This window comes from Vipera berus, assembly GCF_964194415.1.
Source record: "Vipera berus genome assembly, chromosome: Z".
NCBI lineage: Eukaryota > Metazoa > Chordata > Lepidosauria > Squamata > Viperidae > Vipera > Vipera berus.
The window spans coordinates 46,135,537-46,155,141 of NC_138205.1; the positions used below are offsets into that span (position 1 = coordinate 46,135,537).

The following is a 19,605-nucleotide window of genomic DNA, read 5'->3' on the forward strand; positions in this document are numbered from 1 at the left end:
CAGGCTTTCATGCCTAAAACTGAGATTTGAAAGCAGACAAATTTTACCCAGCTAAGAAGGTAAAGATAATGAGGGTGGTTTTCAAGAAAAAAAACTATTTCTGTTATAACTGGATTTGGGGAAAGGGTTAGAAATGTAAAACTTCAAGGAAGACTTTTTTAGCTGTTATATAGGCTAAGGAAGTCCTTACAGAAACAATCTTTTAAATACTTTGATCCCAAGGCGTGGTGGAAAAGATTATAATTAGCACTCTGAGTTATGCCTGGAAGCAGACCAATAGCCAAGGCAGCCACAATAACAATAGTACAATAGACTATGATCTTTGAGAATACCCTCTGCTTCTGCAGCTATGTATTCATGGATATACAAATATTCATGAATACAGAATATTCCTGTACTCATCTCCCTGTCCACCAAATTAAATGGGATCAACTCTTTCCAGATCCCATCCCTATTGGATTGTTATCTAATGGGGCCTTGGAAATGGGCATTTTTAACACCTAGCTGCCTATTTCCTTCGAACTTCTTCTTGGCAGAGGTTCCGCCAGCTTCATCTCTCTTAGGCTTTAGGAAAATTGTGAAGAATTATCTGTTCCAACTTGAACAGGAAGAGAGTGTATTATAATTGAAGGTGAGGACCATATGTGCATGTCATATATACTTTTTGATTTTATCTTTCTTGAGCTTTCATTTTTACTTGTATCTGGAATTGCATGTATTTGGAAGCATTACATATTGGAATTGTTAACTATGTAGAATCTTGAGCATGAATAAAATACAAGCAAAATGAGTATTTTATATACTATAACTTCTAACGGGTTTTCACGGAATGTCCCATGTAGAATGTATTATAATATTCTAACCAAGAAAAGAATAGGTTATCATCTAGTTCAGATTGGTGTACTCCAATAATGGTTATCATTAAACCATGGTTGAGCGAGGAACATTCCTATATAATGTAGTCGCTTCTTCAAAGAGATTGCAAGTGCATCTAGCTTTGGTTAAACAGCAACATCCAGGTGATCCTTATTCTCATGGACATATGCTGGTTCAGGATACCCATACTTACACAAGCTGGAAAAAAATGTACCTACATACTGATGATATCTTCCCCTGAATCTCTGGGATATGATACATTTCACGACAGTTTCAGTACATAGAACAAATTACTGTATATCCTTGTGTGATGCCATAGTACAGATGTCCGCAGGGACCCCACATATTTAATCATTTTTCCCAAGTTTCTGAGACTGCTCTCAGAACTTTGAAGGAATAGAGAGGGTTTCTACCTTTAATGTTATTGGTATAAAATTCAAAAAAAGCAGGTAAAATTTGGAATATACATTTCCCATCTCAACCACAGAAATTCTGTATCAATACTTCTTTATTCTTCAGAATTCTCTAGATTTAGATATCAATTTCAAAATGTTGCTGTAGAATTTGAACAGCTTGGATTAAATCTGTCTCAGATATTGTATATGAATTGAGAATAAATCTCATTGCATTCCAAAATAGGAACTACATCTGAAGGAAATTTAAACGGATACCTCCTCATTTTCTTTTGTATTACTGATTCTAGTAGCACAGTGTACTTTTCCTCATGGAGTTTTCTTTAATATTTGTGCTCAAATATTCTGTAGATTGACTACTTCAACAACCAGATTATTGTTGATCTTGTGGAGCAGCAACATAAGGGAATTATAGCCAATTTGGATGATGCGTGCATGAATGTTGGAAAAGTCACAGATGAAATATTCTTGGAGGTTCTTAATAAGAAGTTGGGCAAGCATGCTCACTTTTCCAGCAGAAAGGTATTTTTGTCTAATCTGACGTTAACTATAATTCTGTCACTAGACTATTTTTTTTACTTAATTAGCATTGAAATGTTTGATCTTGTCCTTTCTCAATTGAAACAGATCAGTTTACACAAAATTTATCTTCATATTATACCACTGCTTCTAAACATATGCCAAAGAATTTTGAAAGGCATATTTTCTAGAGTTTATGGCTAATTGATTTTTTTCCTAAAACATCTTACCCTCCTGAAAAGCATCAAAGAACAGTGCACAAAAAAGGTAATCTCTGTCCACACAATTTAAATTGCAGTCCCTAAAAAAAACTGTACAAAAACTAAAATATTACAGATGATCATAAAAATGTCATTCACACAATATTCACACCATATTTTGTTTATTATCAAGTTGACCAAGTCATATTATGAAGTTCAGCAAGTGCCATTTCCTCACAGTGGAAGACTGCTTTCTCTTTGATGGGCTCAGCGTGTAGCAACATGGAAGAAAGTTCATAACTAGACCAGTGCTGCCTCTTCCATCTTCCCCTCTTCATGGTGTCTCGTTCAGTATATATTTAATCCTATTGGGATTTTAAGAACTAGAACACACTTTTTAATCCATGCCCAGCCATAAACTTATAGGTGTTACGGCTGAGGTGAAAATACATGAATTTTCAGTGCATCCCATTCCATTCATATGTGGATCTGATTTTGATGATTTGGGGCTTAAACTGAACTATAGCATTTGTTAGCTTGTAGTCTGTTATTTCTATGACATTGACTGGAGGAAGGAACCAATTGGCACATACCAAATATGTAGCTAAGATTCACAGATTGAGAGAGAAAAAATTAGGAGCTTATGATTTGAAGTACTCCTCTTCTATAAATAATCTTTAAAGCTGTTTCCAAAGGAGAAAAAATTAATGTCCAGCAGAGGGAGCCATAGACTTTTCAATGTTAAAGAGAAAACAGAAGCATGAAGCTGGCTAGACAGTGATGTCATTTATAACCAATAGGAGTCCAGTTTAATTTCATGTAGCATTTCCTAAGCAAGTAAGAGCAGAGAATATGGCGTATATAGGTTTTTTTCATTCAGAAAGGTGAAGAGATTTCTTTTGAAACTATAGTTGAACAATACTTTTATTAGAAGCAAACAGAATGCAACAAAATAGTGGCAAATTGTTAGAGCTATTCAAAAGGCTAATTACACAAAACACTGGGAGAGAGGGGTGTTAAGAGAAAAAACTAGGTTTGCTGAATGCACAAAGTCTTCATTTGATCACATCCATAAAGTAGAGTGTTAGATAATAATTGCTGTCTTAAACAGATAGTACTAAACACTATACAGATTTCAGGTTGCTCCTAGGATTGTTAGAGTTGCCTCTAGAATTGTTAACAACTAAGAATAGTTAATCCACTTTTGAAAGTACACTATGTAGCAGTTAATAGATTCTATATTCTAAGTGAAATGTAGAGATTAAGCACTTTTCATTATTAACAAATTCAAAGGTATGTCATTTTTACATTCAGAAATAGTAAAGTTCTTTGTGGATTGATATAGCTTGGAGAGAAAATAGCACAGTTACAGTTTTACCCATAGTTTATATATTTTATAAATACAGAAAGCCACTGGAAGAGTAGTGGTAATGATGATGATGATGATGATGCACACAAAGACAGAATTGAGAAGACAGGAATAGGCAGCCTTACTACAAACAATGGCATGACAAAGTAGCAACAATGGTACATTGGAAGATCTGCAAAAATATCATTTGCCTGCAAGCAAGAACTGATGGGACCCATAAAATAGAGAAAGTCATAGAAAATGAAAATGTTAAATTGCTCTGGGACTTTAGAATTCAAACAGACAGCACCTGCCACATAACACTCCAGACTTAACAATTGTCAATAAGAAAGACAAAAGAGTCTGAATATTGGACATGGCAATGCCTGGAGATAGCAGAATACAAGAGAAAGAAGATCACAAAATACAAAGATCTACAAATAGAAATAGAACGACTGTGCCAAAGGCAAGCAAGAGTAGAACTAATAGTAATAGGCGCTTTGGGTACAATCCCAAAACAACTGGACCACCACTTGGACACCATTGGCATTGACAAATTCACTATCAGTCAATTGCAAAAGGCAGCTTTACTGGGTACAGCTTCTGTCCTGCAATGATATATGTAACACCATCAAACATCCACATCTGCCTATCCCAAGTCCTTAGTAAGAACTCAATAGGTATACAAAAATGCCAAATCCAGTCTAAACAACTGGCTGAGTGTGTTGTTGTTGTTGTTGTTGTTGTTATGAAGAAGATAGAACTTGATAACTTGAATTGAAAGACAAGAAAACTAATGATAGCGCACCATGCTCTGCACCCAAAAGTGATGTTGATCTATTGCACTTGCCAAGATTGCAGGGTGGCAGAGGACTTTTACAGGTGAAACAAACTGGAAGGAGAAAACATGGCTTAAATGACTACATAAAAAGGAAGGAGCTTCTGATGAAGGTTTAACAATAGAAACCTCTTGAAAACAATGAGATTGAAAGCACAACTGACCATCGGATTTGTAATTGGAAAAACAAGCCTATGCACAGTCAATATCTGAAGAACATTGAAGGAAAGGTAGATACAAAGCCATGCAAACCAATTCCATGAAAGCAAAAATTCAACATGCCAGCAGTGACAGCAAATGACATTTATGCAGTGAGAAAGATGAAACAGTGGATCATCTTATCAGTGGCTACAGTAAAATCTTACAGATTGATTATCTACAATGTCATGATCAAGTTGCCAAAATCATACATTGGAAACCTTGCCAGAAGTTTGGAGTAAATGCAGCAAAAATTACTGGGAACACCAAACTGACAAAGTTCTTGAAAATGAGCAAATCAAGATCCTGTAGGACTTCTGGTTTGCGTGCACAGTGCCGGCGGACATGCAGGAAGAAGCCTCTCCCCACCATCCGGTCTTTCTTCCTTGGAGAACCCTGAAAAGGGTCAAAAGTCGCCCTGGAGGGGCGACCACCGTGAGGAGGCTCTCTCTGCAATCGCTCCATTTGATCCGGAGCAACTCCTCTGGCCCAAAGAAGAAGAGATTGGTCATCAATATGGCTGATCACTAAGCTGGTCCCTGCCGAAAGTCAAAATTACTATCAAGCACAATGAAGCAATCTGGAGGATTTGGGTGAGACCTTACCTTTCTTACTTCCCTAATTACTTTCCTGTGGGACTTTCCTGAAAATCTTTTGCCCCCTTCTTGAAAGATCGGCGACTGCCTACTTGGAGAACTAAAACATTAAAGCCTCAAAAGAAATCAAATGACTAAGCTAAATAACTAAGTAACCTTATTTGTACTTCTGGAATTTTGGGGCCACTAAAAAGTTTTTATTGCTCATTTCTGCAGGGACCTACTACCCTATTTAGTGCTAAAAGATGGATTAATTGGATAAAAGCCTCATATTAGTCTGGAAAAGGATTTTACATGCTATTGAGGACATCTTGTGGTGTAATCTGGTATAACAAGTAAACCTTTTTTTATTATTCTGAGATCTGGCTGTAACAGATTTGTCCTTGACATTATCTTTAAAAATAAAAATTGGGAACACCTGGCACTGAAAACAACCTTTAGGAATAGTGGAGGTGGACATTTATTTACTTTTATTAAAATAGCCTCCACTAGAGGCCTATCTGTAAAATACTAAAGTAATGGAAGAATATATTCCACCACTTGACTATAAACTCATACATGATACAATTTTGGCAATGACTGCAGAAATGAAAGCCAGACTTAAAGACAAATCTGACAGCATAAACCCACCTAATGAGAATCTGACTTCAATTGACAAACTGACAACCCAAAAACTAACAGAGGATGAGGAAATCAACAACAAAATAGGGGAAGAACAAGTACAATCTACTGAGAGCCTTGATGCCCAAACTTTGATTTCAATTATAAAACCTACAATACAGCAAACAACAGAAGCTGAAGAAAGCAATACTAAGATGGAGGATGCCAAAGGCCTTCAAATACAGTACATTAAGACTTTAAGCAACCAAACAATAGCTACAATACCAGACAAGACCTCTTATCTAAGCCAGATGGAACTGAAAGAACAAGAAGACCAGATTGAATTAATGACAACTGTACTACACCAAACATGGAGATTGGATTTATTAGAACGAAAATTTAATGACTATAAAGGGGTCACCCTCTTTAAAAAATTGATAACTGGATCGTCTCCCTGGATTCAAACAATGTGTGTAGGAAGAAAGGGAGACACATTTGAGAAGTTAAAGGCAATGATATGGAAGCCTGCCTGGCACAAGAAGAAAGCTAGATTTAAAAAATGGGGGGTTCTGTTGTAAATGTTGGGATTTGTAATAATAAAGCTTAATTTTTTTTTAAACAAGGGCTAAGGGGAACTGTTAAAAGATATAAACTGATTTTATATTTAGGATCTAGATTTTTAAGGGAATGAAAATTAGCTATTAGAGCATAACTGAATTATCTATAGAACTTGGAATGACACAATAAAACATAGTTTGTTAATTATAGATGAATTGCAAAGATGACAAATAGAATATGTTTTTGAAATATAATAAGAATACACTTAAATGAACAATCTGTATTTCAGATATGATAATTACTATATAATGAAATAGGGGACATGTGGGTTACCCAAAAATTAAGGTTTTAGATAATATAGGCTAACTTGGAGCACTGTATTGAAATTAGATAAAACTTAAAAAATCTGGATAGTGGCAATGGCAATACCTGGAGACAGCAGAAGAGAAGAGAAAGAAGTTCAGAAGATCACAAAATACAAAGACCTATAAATAGAAGTAGAATGACTGGCAAAGGCAAGCAAAGGTAGTACCAGTAGTAATAGAGCCTTGGGTTCAATCCCAGAGCATCTGAACACCATTGGCATTGACAAATTCACCATCAGTCAGTTACAAAAGACAGCTTTACTTAGAACAGCTTTAGTCCTGCAACTATATCTGTAATATCATCTAACATCCACATCTGCCTATCCCAGGTCCTTGGAAAAGACTTGATAGGTAGACAAAAATGCCAAATCCAGTATGAACATCTAGCTGACTGTGTGATAGACCAATAAATACGGTCAATTGGAAAAGGCAGTTTTACTTGGAACAGTTTACATCCTGCAACAGCATTTTTATCACCATTAAAAAACAATATCTCCCTATTCCCAATCGTTGAAAAGGATTCTGTGGGAGGATAAAAATGTCAAATCCAGTCTAAACGCCTGGTTGACTGTGCAATGAACCATAATAATTAACTTCAATAGCACTTTTAAAATAATGAAACTGATAAAAATTTTCATGATAAGATATAAAATGTGAAACAATTTTTAACATGTATTTGATAATATTGTCTCCAAATTTAACACAATAGAACTACAATATTAAGCTTCTTAAAGAACAAAAAGCCCAAACAAATGTAAAATAAGAGCTTCATGGCAGTGGTAAGCTCTTTTGATCCACTCCTATGAAACATGCATGAACATAACCTTTTGAAAGACACTGTATATTTGATTAGTTTGGCAATCATCATCATAATTATTACCAAAATCATACTGGATTGATCTTCTAGCATACCTGAAATCTAAGATTTTCATTTCTAATTTTCATTCGTTGTAATTTGATGCTTTATTTGAAAGTGACAGTCTGGATAAATGAGTTCAAGCTATATATTATAAAATTAGATTCATCAAAAATCACTGTAAAAATTAATTACAATTTTAAATAAGATAGCAGACTAAGGTTGGGGAAAGCAGACATGAAAGTATCTGATATTCTTTTTTGTGCCTGTGTTGGAGGAAATGGGAGAGAGGAAGTGCTCCTTGGTGCTAGGATAAACAATGGTTTGCCATGGTGTACAAAACTGAACAGCATATAACTCATCTGCTCTCATTGTTAAAATTAAACTAAATGAAGGAGGTATTGTTCAAACTGTACTACAGTTGAAGATGATTTAACAAATATTATCACACAGAATATATGTGTTGATTGATTATTGAATTAAATAGACAAATGCAGAAAATTATGCAGAAAATCACCTTATAAATTAATACTTTTACATTGAGAAGTATGTTCTGTTTTGAATGAAAACTGCATGATTGTGGTTTGGCAGCACAACTCATTTGGAATTACAGATGAAGCTTGTCTCCTTCCTTTTCCAATAATTAGAATTGATGGTTTTAATAATTTCCATTTTTCATCTCAGTCTTAGAATTAAATTGTGGCTTCTTTTCATTTCTGTGGACATAGGAATCCTACTTCTTCCATATATTTTACATTTTGTTTACTGTATAGATTTGTATTTTTAAATGCATATTTCTTATCTCTATCATTGCCAGGTCAATATTTCAAAAAGTGAAATAGAATGAAGAGTCAGATAGGGTCAGTCAAACAGGTTGTATTTCAATACCTTACTAAAATCAATAATGGAAATATTGAGAAGGCTATATCCATCTTCACAGTTCTATATTAACTGATATACTTACTGATGTGTGTGTATAAAATGTTTTACACATTTTTTGTATTTAGTTCACAAGGTGTTTTTTAAATGAAAAAAGCCCTTTATAAATGTCATGTTTTGTGAAAAAAGCCCTTAGTAAATATCATGTGCATTTGTTTCCCATGTGTTCTATCACTAAGTTGTATCAAATCACTGAGAAAGATACTGTCTTGTTTTACAGACAGCATCTGCACTAAGGAAGAAGCTTTCACAACTAGATGTAGCAATAATTAGACTTCATTCAGATCTGTAACTGAAAACCTGCTGAAAGTTACCCGCAATTGCATTTCAATAATTACTTTTTAATCCATTTGTTTTTAAGCTTTGTGCTATGGATAAAAACCTGGAATTTGATAGAGACTTTCGGATTAAACATTATGCTGGAGATGTTATGTAAGTTTGTTTCTCATATTTTGTTGTCCTGATTCATATTAAAATATTATAAATGCATAGTTGCATAATTATTGTTGCACTTTCTTTTTCCTTCTGTATTTCTTTTTGCTTTATTTGCGATGTAGGAAAACATCTGAAATTATTTCATTGTGATATCCAAATGATTGGTGTGGCGTACGTACTGTATTGTGCTATAAAAATCCAGACATCATATTGAGAACACTTGCTCCATTTTCTGCCTTATTGTTCCATGCATGATGATATATTCTCCTCCTTCTACTACTCCTCCCTCTTTTCTCCAAAAGCTTAAGATAGATTAAACCTGAACTCCTTTTCAACTCTGTGAAGTAGATTGGGCTGAGAATGAGAGTAACTGACCTAAAACAGTTAGTTCCTGGGATTTAGGTCTCCTCAGTCATAGTAATATATCTTAATTGCTATGGTATATGCTATGGTATAAACAGTTATTTATGAGTTTTTGCAAGGTTGTGGAAAATTAGGACATTGATTATTGGGGGAATATGTGATTTGAAAGTCCAACCCAAATACGTCCCGATATTTCCAGTTTAAGAATTGAAAAAAACCTCTGCTGACACTTAGGACACTATTGATAGAGTTGATAATGCTAATCCAGTACTTAATAGCACAGAAGATAGTTCCAGTAGTATAGCCTTTATACTACGGAAATATAAATATGCCTCTGTCCCACCCAATTTAAATGTATGCTGTGAAGTTAAATAAAAGGCATGATGATAAATATGGAAACAGGAGAAGAATAGAAATACAACTTTGCCATCCTCCAAAGCAGCAAAAAAAAAGTCATTTCAGCTAAAACAGCAGCTTTAAGGGAAAGCACAATTTAAGGAATGTTTGGTTTTTCTTTTTGTTCTTTTTTGCTGCACAAGCTTTTTCAATGATAACAAATATGTTTAACCTTTCTTAAAACCTGATACCATTTATTGGGCAAGATATGATACTCCAATTCTCCATTCAAAATTCCTTCTATATTGCACAAATTTAGTTTTGTATTTTTAAAAAAATGATTTGGTAATAATGCGTTGTCAGTTTAGTTGCAGCAAGGACTTTTTTGTGAAAAGGTGACTAGAAAACTGATGGTACTAAAAAGATAGTTATTATGTGCTCCTTTTTTATGTTAAGCTAATAGCTTGGTTTTATATTTAGGTATAATTCTAAATGTATTTCCTGCATTAAGATGTGCAAAACATATTTGGAAAATGTTAAGGCAGAGGTATAATTTTGACGCTTATTCCCATGATAAACTAAAGCCTTTTTGCATGTCATACATGATTAAAAGATATAAATATTTAAAATCAATTTATTGCTAATGAAGTCCTCAAGCCATTTAATCACTGCAGGGGGAAATTGGATTACCTGAGATTGCAAAGTGGCATTATAAACAACTAAAAATACCTCTTGATTGTTCACTTTGGACCAGTTGCATTATAAGTGTTTAAAACCCCTAAAGATAACGCTGATAATAAAGAAGAGGAGGAAGAATATTTACTGTCCTTTGACTTAAAGTATTGGAAAACTGTACATTGCTTCTTGAAGGGAGAATCTTTAAAAGCTATTTTTTCTTACCATTGTGTTTTGAACATTATTCATTTTTATGAGATTTTTTTAGATGTTTAATTTTTTTTATTTCTATTGATGTTGACTTCTATTTTGTTGATTTCTGTTTATCTATTTTTCTTATTTTCTAAGTCCAGGTAATAATTTTATCTCAGTAATTAGCTAATAGTTCAGTGCAGCTAATTACCATTTTTTTATACTTACCAGTTATTCAGTCACAGGATTCATTGATAAAAATAAGGACACTTTATTTCAAGACTTCAAGCGTTTGATGTATAACAGGTAAGAATAACTTTAACTATCCATTTGTTTCTTTACGCAAAACAGGCCAAATATAACTATATAGCTGCCTTTTAAAAAATTCTTTCTTGTATTTTGTAGCTCCAACCCTGTGCTGAAAAAGATGTGGCCAGAAGGCAAACTGAGTATAACAGAAGTGACCAAGCGGCCACTGACTGCTGCTACACTTTTTAAGAACTCAATGATTGCCTTAGTAGACAACTTGGCATCCAAGGTAAGAAGTTCCTAACTCAGAAAAGGTGAGATTTGGCAACTACCTGTTATTTCATTACTGTTGCTACTTGCCAAGTCACTCTTGACTTGAAGCTATCAGCAACAAAATTCAGTGTAAGATTTCAATAGGACATTTTGGGATCAGAATATTAAAGAATACTTCCAGCATTCATCTTCCTTCTGGCACTGAGAAAACTCCAAGATTACAGTGTGATCTGCTTATGAGAAGGGAGTAAAATCTGTGTTCCCCAAGCCCAGATCACATAAGAACTCAGAACACGACACAAACATTTGGAATAGGTAATAATAATGCTAGCCCAGGGTATATAATGTCTGCAAAAGAACACAAACAGCAAACAAGAACAAATCTATCAATGTAAATGGTTCACATTTCTTGATACAGCATGTTTTAAAACTTTCCCTTAGAATTTTTGCCTAGTGCCACATATAAAATGATCTAATTTTAAAAAATCATCTGTAGCTATAAACAATTCAACTGCACTGTTGTGAACTTGTTGATGCTGAGGAGAATGAAGATGTTCTTAACATCTGTCTGAATTGTAGCTAAGTCAGTGTATGATTTATTTGTTGGGGGGAGCATTTCTAAGAATGGGTACTACAGCAAAAAGCTATTTATAGATGTGACACAATTAAGTATCTTACTATGATCTCAGGAGTTTCCAGGGGGTTAATATTTTGAAGATATGAAAATAAGTTACCTTTTATAGTGGCAATTTCTACTGAAGATAATTTGAAGCAGCCCTTTCCAGCTTCCATAGTGCAGTTGGCCAACTGAAGCAAACCCAAAATATTATTTACCAATGGGAACTTCTGCTAAGCTAAGATTTTGATATTCCAGGTATGAGAAGGGGTTAAATTGAATATAGTAAAATAAACACACAAAAGGAATAGCACGGAGCAAAGAACAAAAGCCTGAAATAAAAAGAGGGAGAATAACATTCCTCAAGACTTTACTCGAGGGTTTAAATGTAAAACAATTTTTATGTGGAACAGAATTTTTGATTATAAAGATTGTAGACTAGCATTTCTCAAGAGACTCCTTTTGAGTTTATTCTTTCTGTTTTATGGTTTTGAATCTCTTAAGAAATATAGTGGCTGAACTCATCAGTTAAATCTATTTTACCTATTTATTTAGTAATGAATACCCATTATGGGTATCGGTGGGAATTTTCCCAGAGAGGAAGAGATAAATAAGTTACAGTAAAGGGTGCAGCTTGTCAACTTCCCTGTATCTGTGCTTTTTTGTTTAGTGTAATGTTTGATGATAAATATACAGTACTTAAGATAAAAGAATGTATGGTATATTTTGACACCATGATTCATAATAAATTTGACAGCTTTATATTTTGTCAAGAAAGAATAATATTCTAAAATAAGAATATAGTAAATCATTTTGTTCTATTGAATCAATCAGACCATGGTCCAGCGAACAATACTGCCTACACTAAGTGGCAGCAATTCTTCAAGTTTCTGACTGATTTATCTCAGTGCTGCTTGGGATTCCTTTTAAGGATGGAGAATAGAGGGTTAAAAATGTTGTTGTTATAGATGAATAATTTACAGTGTGTTTTAACACTAAATTAACACACTTCTCTTTCTCCTGGAAACATAAATAAGTTTTCTTTAGTTAGCAGTATTGAGTCTGAATTTATAGGAGATGTCTTACTCCTGGAGTTGAGAAGGAATGGGTTAGGGTTAGGGACTCCAGCATCTACAGGGCCATCTATTCCATCACAAATGGCTCTTAAGATCCAAAGAAGGGGCTTTTTTGAAGATACAGACCCTATCAACGCTGCATCTTTTTGACACTTAGGAAACAGCTGTTTTGTTCTTACAGTCGCTGTAAAAGAGATGCTTTAATTATCAATTGTATTAAATTCATTATTTTAATTTATTTATTTTATATTTCTATATTCTTTTTGTTTTTAAATTTTGACAGCAACTTTGGGAAATAATCTAAACAGAAAGGCTTATGTATAATTATGTATATGCATAATTTAAAAAAAAACAGAGCAGGCCTTCCATAAAATAAAAGGACAAACGTTTGAGGAAATGATTTCAGAATTTATTTTGCCTCAATAAAGTTTCTTTATTTAAATGACAGTTAAGAATTTTGCAAGTAGGGGAATTTTCCTACCATCTTTCAAACTCGTTTCCAGCAGAGATCTGTGCTCTCTGTTTAGCTTCTTAACTGGTTTTTAAAAAGAAAGAAATAATAACTAACAAGCCAACAGAATTTTATGATAGTTTCAGCCTCTTTCATTAGGTTAAAAGCTAGAACAGTCTTGGCAGAGGAAAATATATATTGGTCAAATTTTTCCTTCGCCTTCCCTCTCTTCTTTTTTCTTACTGGCTGGCAACTTTTTTTGAGAAGTTCTCGTAATAAAGATATTTGAGGACATTGGATTCTCTCATGGCTGACACTCCTGCTACTATATAGGATGTTCAATACTTCTTAGGGATAATTACCTCTTTATTTCTAAGAGTTGCATGGCAGGCAAAATTCTGCCAACTATAATTTTTATAATTGGAGACTGGCAATCTTAAGATGACTGTGAATAGTAAGAAATTGTAGCAATTGATTAGGATATTAAATTTCAGATTGACTAAGCTAGAAAACAAATGACTTTTTTGCTGGATGACTGTAGTAGTCTCAAGATATTCTCTTTTTTGTATATATGTTATTGATTTTTTTAACATAATCACCATAATATTTAGTAAACAGCATGTTGTCTGGGTTTATATTAAACAATCACTAACAATTAGTTTCTATAATCTATAATTCACATAGTAGCTTTGCTTATTTTTCTCTTCTTCCAATAATATTCTCTTTGCCAACCTTCAATTAATACAATTCTTATTATTTTGATAAGTAACTATTAAGTATAAAGATTTTTCCAACATTTCTACAAATAATAATCACATCCATATAATGTTTCTTTTCTAGCTAGACATCTAGGTTGCCTCATCATAAATCATGTTTACAATTCTTATTTACATTTGTTTTCCCCACAGTGTTCAAAACATTCTTAGTAATTAAGATTTTCTCAAAGCTGATTACATTTAAATATTTAAGTCTATTTTCTTCATACAAGCCATCCCATTTCTCGTAGACTGTAGATAGATAGCATCATCTATCTCCAGTTTACAACACAGTCCTTTCAACAGTTCCAAGAAGGCTCCACACATTTCCACTACTCAGGTGATCTTGAAGACACAGATAAGCCTCCAGGTAGCACTAACCGCTTGCTAAAAGAATGTAAATGACCAGCAATCCGCAAGGAATATAAATCTTTACATTCCCCACCATCTGGTCAGAGCTGAAGAAGCTTCTTAGATGAAAAACTAAACGTCTTCAAAGAAAAACAAGAAAATCCATTTCCCCATGAAAAAGCATCTAGATCTGTTATTTGCATTCTGGAAATTCATTTAATGATGCTCATTGTAACTTACCTGACAGATCTGAAAGGAATTTTTTTATTATTTCAGGTGATTTTTAGGAAAATATAAAGTCTTGTTTTTCTAATGGAATTTTATAGGAAAAGATTTGGGGTCCTTCTTCCTTAACAATAGTTAAAGAATCGGGATGTTAACTTGCTTTCACCTTACTCTTTTACTTTATCTGTTATTCAAATACTGTTGTTTCTGGTTGCTTTCTTTTAGGAACCATACTATGTCCGCTGCATTAAACCCAATGACAAGAAGTCACCACAGCTGTTTGATGAAGAACGATGCAAGCATCAAGTTGAATATCTTGGACTTCTGGAAAATGTAAGAGTACGGCGGGCAGGATATGCCTATCGCCAAACATACGAAAAATTCCTTCACAGGTAACAATTGATGAAAACTTTGCAGATTTATTATATTTAACAACAAAAATATGTTTGTGGCTTGATACTACATTAGCATTCTTACACAAATCACAGTTATGTCTTAAAGTAACTTTAAGAGAAATATTACCAAGATTAGTGAGAACAGCTAAAGAAAAAACCCATTTTTTAGTGTTCTATATGTGTTTTTATGGAACAGCAGGAGTTTCATGGGATGTCTAAAGAATTTTACACAGACCTTTTATTAAAATGTATTACACATTAAATCCAAATGGAACAGTTTTTATAAATCCTTTTCTTACTCAAGGCTCAACTCTATCAACTAAAGCAAGATCTCTCACTGACTATTCTTATTTAGAATTGTTTGGCAAAAGCTAGAACATGCTAAAATTATGATTTGTAAAACATGATTAAATCATTCGGCCAGATCCACTTGAATCTTAGCTTAATATAATACTATTAATTCCTTTTAGCTTTGTTAGTTATCTAGTCTATTAGAAGGTATTATATATATATATATATATATATATATATATATATATATATATATATATATATATATATATATATATATATATATATATATATATATATATATATATATATATATATATATATATATATATATATATATATATATATATATATTTGCAAATAAGCTGAGAATTTTAGTTGCCAAAATGCACTGAAAAAATAATGTTTGTCTTATCTGCAGATGGGCTTATATGAAAACCCAACAATTTAGTTTGCATATCATTTATTCTGTGACTTAGGCAATTGTAGCTTATACAGTAAATTATTGAATAACAAATCAAGGATTAGTGATATTTCACAGTTATTACACATTAGCACTTTGTAATACATGTATAAGATTCCCTAATTATATATCAAGATTGTATATTTATTTGCTTTCTATGGGAAATCTATTTTGGCAAGATAATTTGGGTTGTTGTGGATCTTTTTGCCGTATTACTGACCATCGCATTTAGTAATGGCAAACAATGTTTTTTTTAAAAAATATATTTGTATCAATACAGGTACAAAATAATTCCTGAATTTACTTGGCCAAATCACAAACTACCATCTGACAAGGAGGCTGTGAAGAAATTGATTGAGCACTGTGGGTTTCAAGATGATGTGACATATGGAAAGACAAAGATTTTTATTCGCACACCACGAACACTCTTCACATTGGAAGAAATGCACGCCAAGATGCTTGAATGGGTGGTTCTCTTTCTACAAAAGGTGAAAAGCACTATTGAAATTTCTTATAAAATAATCTACATCTGATATCCACAAATACACAGAATGAAAAAACATAACTTGTAAAATAAATTGCTTTTAATCATATGCCAGTCCTGGTGATTTACATGGACACATCCATATAGTTTTCTTGGTAGTGATAAATGGTTTGCATTGCCTTCTTGCAGAATGTTGTGTTGTTTTTTTCCTTTCAGATCTATCATATTTCCAATGTGGCTTTAACTCTTAAGGGATTAAAAACAGATGAAAACCAAACTGGATTTGAAAGACCTGTCCAGTCTTGTTCTGTTCATATGTTGGCTGTCCAGATGTCTGTAGGAATCTTACAAACTGAATAATAGCACTTTTCTTCTCATATTTCTCAAGAAATAATCCCAGAGAAAGAACACTTTGTGCACAAGAGAGGTTGCCACTTCAATAATATCCATTATTGTCCCCTCCTCCATTAATTGGTGTCATTGATACTTAAAGTCATTCAGGTGATAGTAATTGATACACCTTGGTGAAGACAATTATATAGTTATGCATATGTTGCATAAAAAAGTCTCTATGTTCATTCAGGATCCTTGAATAATCTCAGTTCAAATTGAAAGAGAAAGAAAAACAGTTTTGTCCACTTGTTTCATATAACGTGTACTAGCTTATTTCTGTGATACGTTCTCTTTTACTCAGTCTTTTTTTCCAGGCTAAAAAGTCCCTGATGTTCCTACAGCTCTTGGATAATTTTTCTTGCCAGTCACACACTTCTGCATCAGCTATTGCTGTGAATCACCCCAACAATATTTTTAGCAATTGCTTATTATTGGCAAAGAACTAATAGTGTTTATTAAAAATATTTTCTGGAGTCCTTGGTACTCTCTGAGCTTGGTTGTTTGCTTGCAGAGGTTTTATTACCTAACTAGGTAACATCATTAGTTTAGTCTTGAGATACGGATTTTACCGACAGATGAGAGAATATGTATATAAAATGCCAGTAAAAGCCATTTTTTTCTCAAGGAAACTGGTCATTCAAAGCAAATAAGTTGAAATATAATAACTAAATTTGCTTTGCAAAAGTAAGTAATTCATTATTCTCTATTGTGTTTAACTCATCAATTATTTAAATGTTTTATTGCTATTTTCATAATCTAAGTAGTAAGTTGATGGTTATATGAGAAAAAGGAGAAATTTTTGAACAAGATGAAACTCCATGGTAGGAATAAGGGTTAGAATTTTTAATAACACAGGCACCAATTTGGTAAGGTAAGGTAAGATAAGGTTAGATGAGGTAAAGTAAGGTGAGATGAGATGAGATAAGATAAGATGATAAGATAAGATAAGATAAGATAAGATAAGATAAGATGATAAGATAAGATAAGATGATAAGATAGCATTTATTGATGTTTTTTACTGCGAGCACGCTGGCCCACGTTAAAAATGAAATTCTATTGCCTGCTCTCAAAAGGAAGTATATATCTACCCATACATAACACACACACATACACATGCTATACATACTTACACACACATATATGCATGCCTACATATATATATGTATGTGTGTATATATATGTATGTGTGTGTGTGTGTATATATATATATATATATATATATATATATATATATATATATATATATATGTGTGTGTGTGTGTGTGTGTGTGTGTGTGTGTGTGTGTGTGTATGTATGTGTATATATGTATGTATGTATGTATGTGTATATATATGTATATATATATGTATGTAGGTCTTAGCATATTCGGGTCTTTTCCCGTGTAAGATTGAGAGTGTCTTGGCGACGTTTCAACGACGTCCCACTCGTCATCTTCAGGCTGGTGTCTTCAGCTTCGTGCTTGTGCGAGCAAAGCGTGATCGGAGCTGCCGTCTCTCTATAAATATTGGTGGGGTTGTGCGTGGTACTGGCTTTGTTGCTGTAAGTGGTTTGGTTGGCTGTGTTGTTACATCCTGATTGGATGATGGAGTTATTGTTTGCAGCTTAGTCGGCTGTTTTGTAACATCCTGTGTGGCTGAGGTGTTGGCTGTGTGCCCATTAGTCTTTTGTGTTGTAATGACTTGGGTAATGGGCTGTGTGATGACATCCTGAGCTCTAGTGTAGTGATATCCTGAGTTCTGTGCTGCAACATCCCGGGCGGTTGGCTGTGTTGTGACATCCCGAGGTTTAGTATTGTAACCTCCTGAGTTCTGTGATGTAATGTCCTGAGCAGAAGGCTGTGGTGTAACATCCCAGGCTCTGGTTTGGCTCCGAGTTTGCGGTCTGTGTTCATGGCGTGTGTCAGTTTGCTTTGTGTGGGGGTCGGGAGTGGGTGCAGTAGCTGGAGATGCCGCTGTGGTTTGGCTTCTGGATGGTGGTTGCATTTTGTCTGTGGGGTGGGTTTGGGTTTGAGTCTGGTGAGGATGATTGGTGGTGGCGTCCTGTGTTGTGGGTCCGGTGTTGGTTTTTGTGGCTGGGACTCGTTTGTTGACTAGGGCTAGTTTCCAGATGTCTGGTAGGCGGGAGGTATCATCACATTTATTCATGTTGTGGGGGTGTTTCTCTATTTCGATGGCTTCCATAATTATTCTCTTATTGTAGTGTTCAGTTTTGGAGATTAATTTCGTTCCTTCAAAGTCAATTTCATGTCCTGTTGCTTTAAGGTGCTGAAAAAGGAAGGAAGTTTTTTCTTCTTTTCTGACTGCATTCTTGTGTTCCGCGATACGTGCATTTATTCTCCTATTAGTTTTTCCAATGTATGTGGCTGGGCAGTTTTTGCATGGTATTTTATAGACTCCTTGGTTTTCAAGCTGGAACGTCTTTGGGGTTTCTTAAGCTGTTGGCTATTTTGTGCTGAAGGCTGTCTTGATACTGTGTTTGTGGAGAATTTTGCTGATTTTATCTGTGGCCCGAATACGCCAAGACCTACATACCTGTACCTGTGAAAATCTACGAAAACACTCGTCCCAGCTTCTGCCAACCTAGCAGTTCGAAAGCACGTAAAAATGCAAGTAGAAAAATAGGGACCACTACGGTGGGAAGGTAACAGCATTCCATGTGCCTTTGGGTGTCTACTCATGCCAGCCACATGACCACGGAGATGTCCTCGGACAAGCGCTGGCTCTTCGGCTTTGAAACGGAGATGAGCACCGGCCCCTAGAGTCGGAAACGACTAGCACGCATGTGTGGGGCAACCTTTAATATATATATATATATATGTGTGTGTGTGTGTGTGTGCGCGCGCGTGCACGCGCGCACACACACACACACACACACACACATATACATATGTAACCGTGTTTTTCCAAAAATAAGACAGGGTCTTTTTTTTGCCTCCAAAAGAGGCACCAGGTCCTATTTTTGGGGGGTGTCTTTTTTACTCACCACCTGCACTGACAGCCCCACCCAGCCAGCCCATTTCTTCTGCATCCGAAGGAGCAGCTTCATTCTGCAGCTGCATTCTGGCCTGCATTTGGCAGTCAGGCCTTTCCAGAAGCCTCTGCAGATGAGTACCGAGCTATGGATCCATAGCTCGGTTCTCGGCTGCAGTGGCCTTTCCAGAAATGCAGGCTGACTGAAAAATGCATTTTGAACACATGGCAGAAAGAGGAAACTTGAGAGTTCACAAGGTGATGCTATATAAAACAAAACTGTGACTGAATCTAGATGTTCTGCTT

The 19,605-nt window shown here is 34.5% G+C and overlaps 1 protein-coding gene across 1 annotated transcript in view; it reads left to right on the forward strand.

Annotated features, from left to right (window-relative positions):
- The window catches only part of LOC308679161 (unconventional myosin-Id-like), a 164,995-nt gene that overhangs the window by 43,325 nt on the left and 102,065 nt on the right, over positions 1–19,605 (forward strand). Inside the window, exons 11-16 of the mRNA XM_081346478.1 lie at positions 1,641–1,811; positions 8,668–8,738; positions 10,539–10,613; positions 10,713–10,845; positions 14,529–14,695; positions 15,733–15,940. Coding sequence (XP_081202604.1) covers positions 1,641–1,811; positions 8,668–8,738; positions 10,539–10,613; positions 10,713–10,845; positions 14,529–14,695; positions 15,733–15,940 — 825 coding nt within the window. The remainder of the gene's footprint in view (positions 1–1,640; positions 1,812–8,667; positions 8,739–10,538; positions 10,614–10,712; positions 10,846–14,528; positions 14,696–15,732; positions 15,941–19,605) is intronic.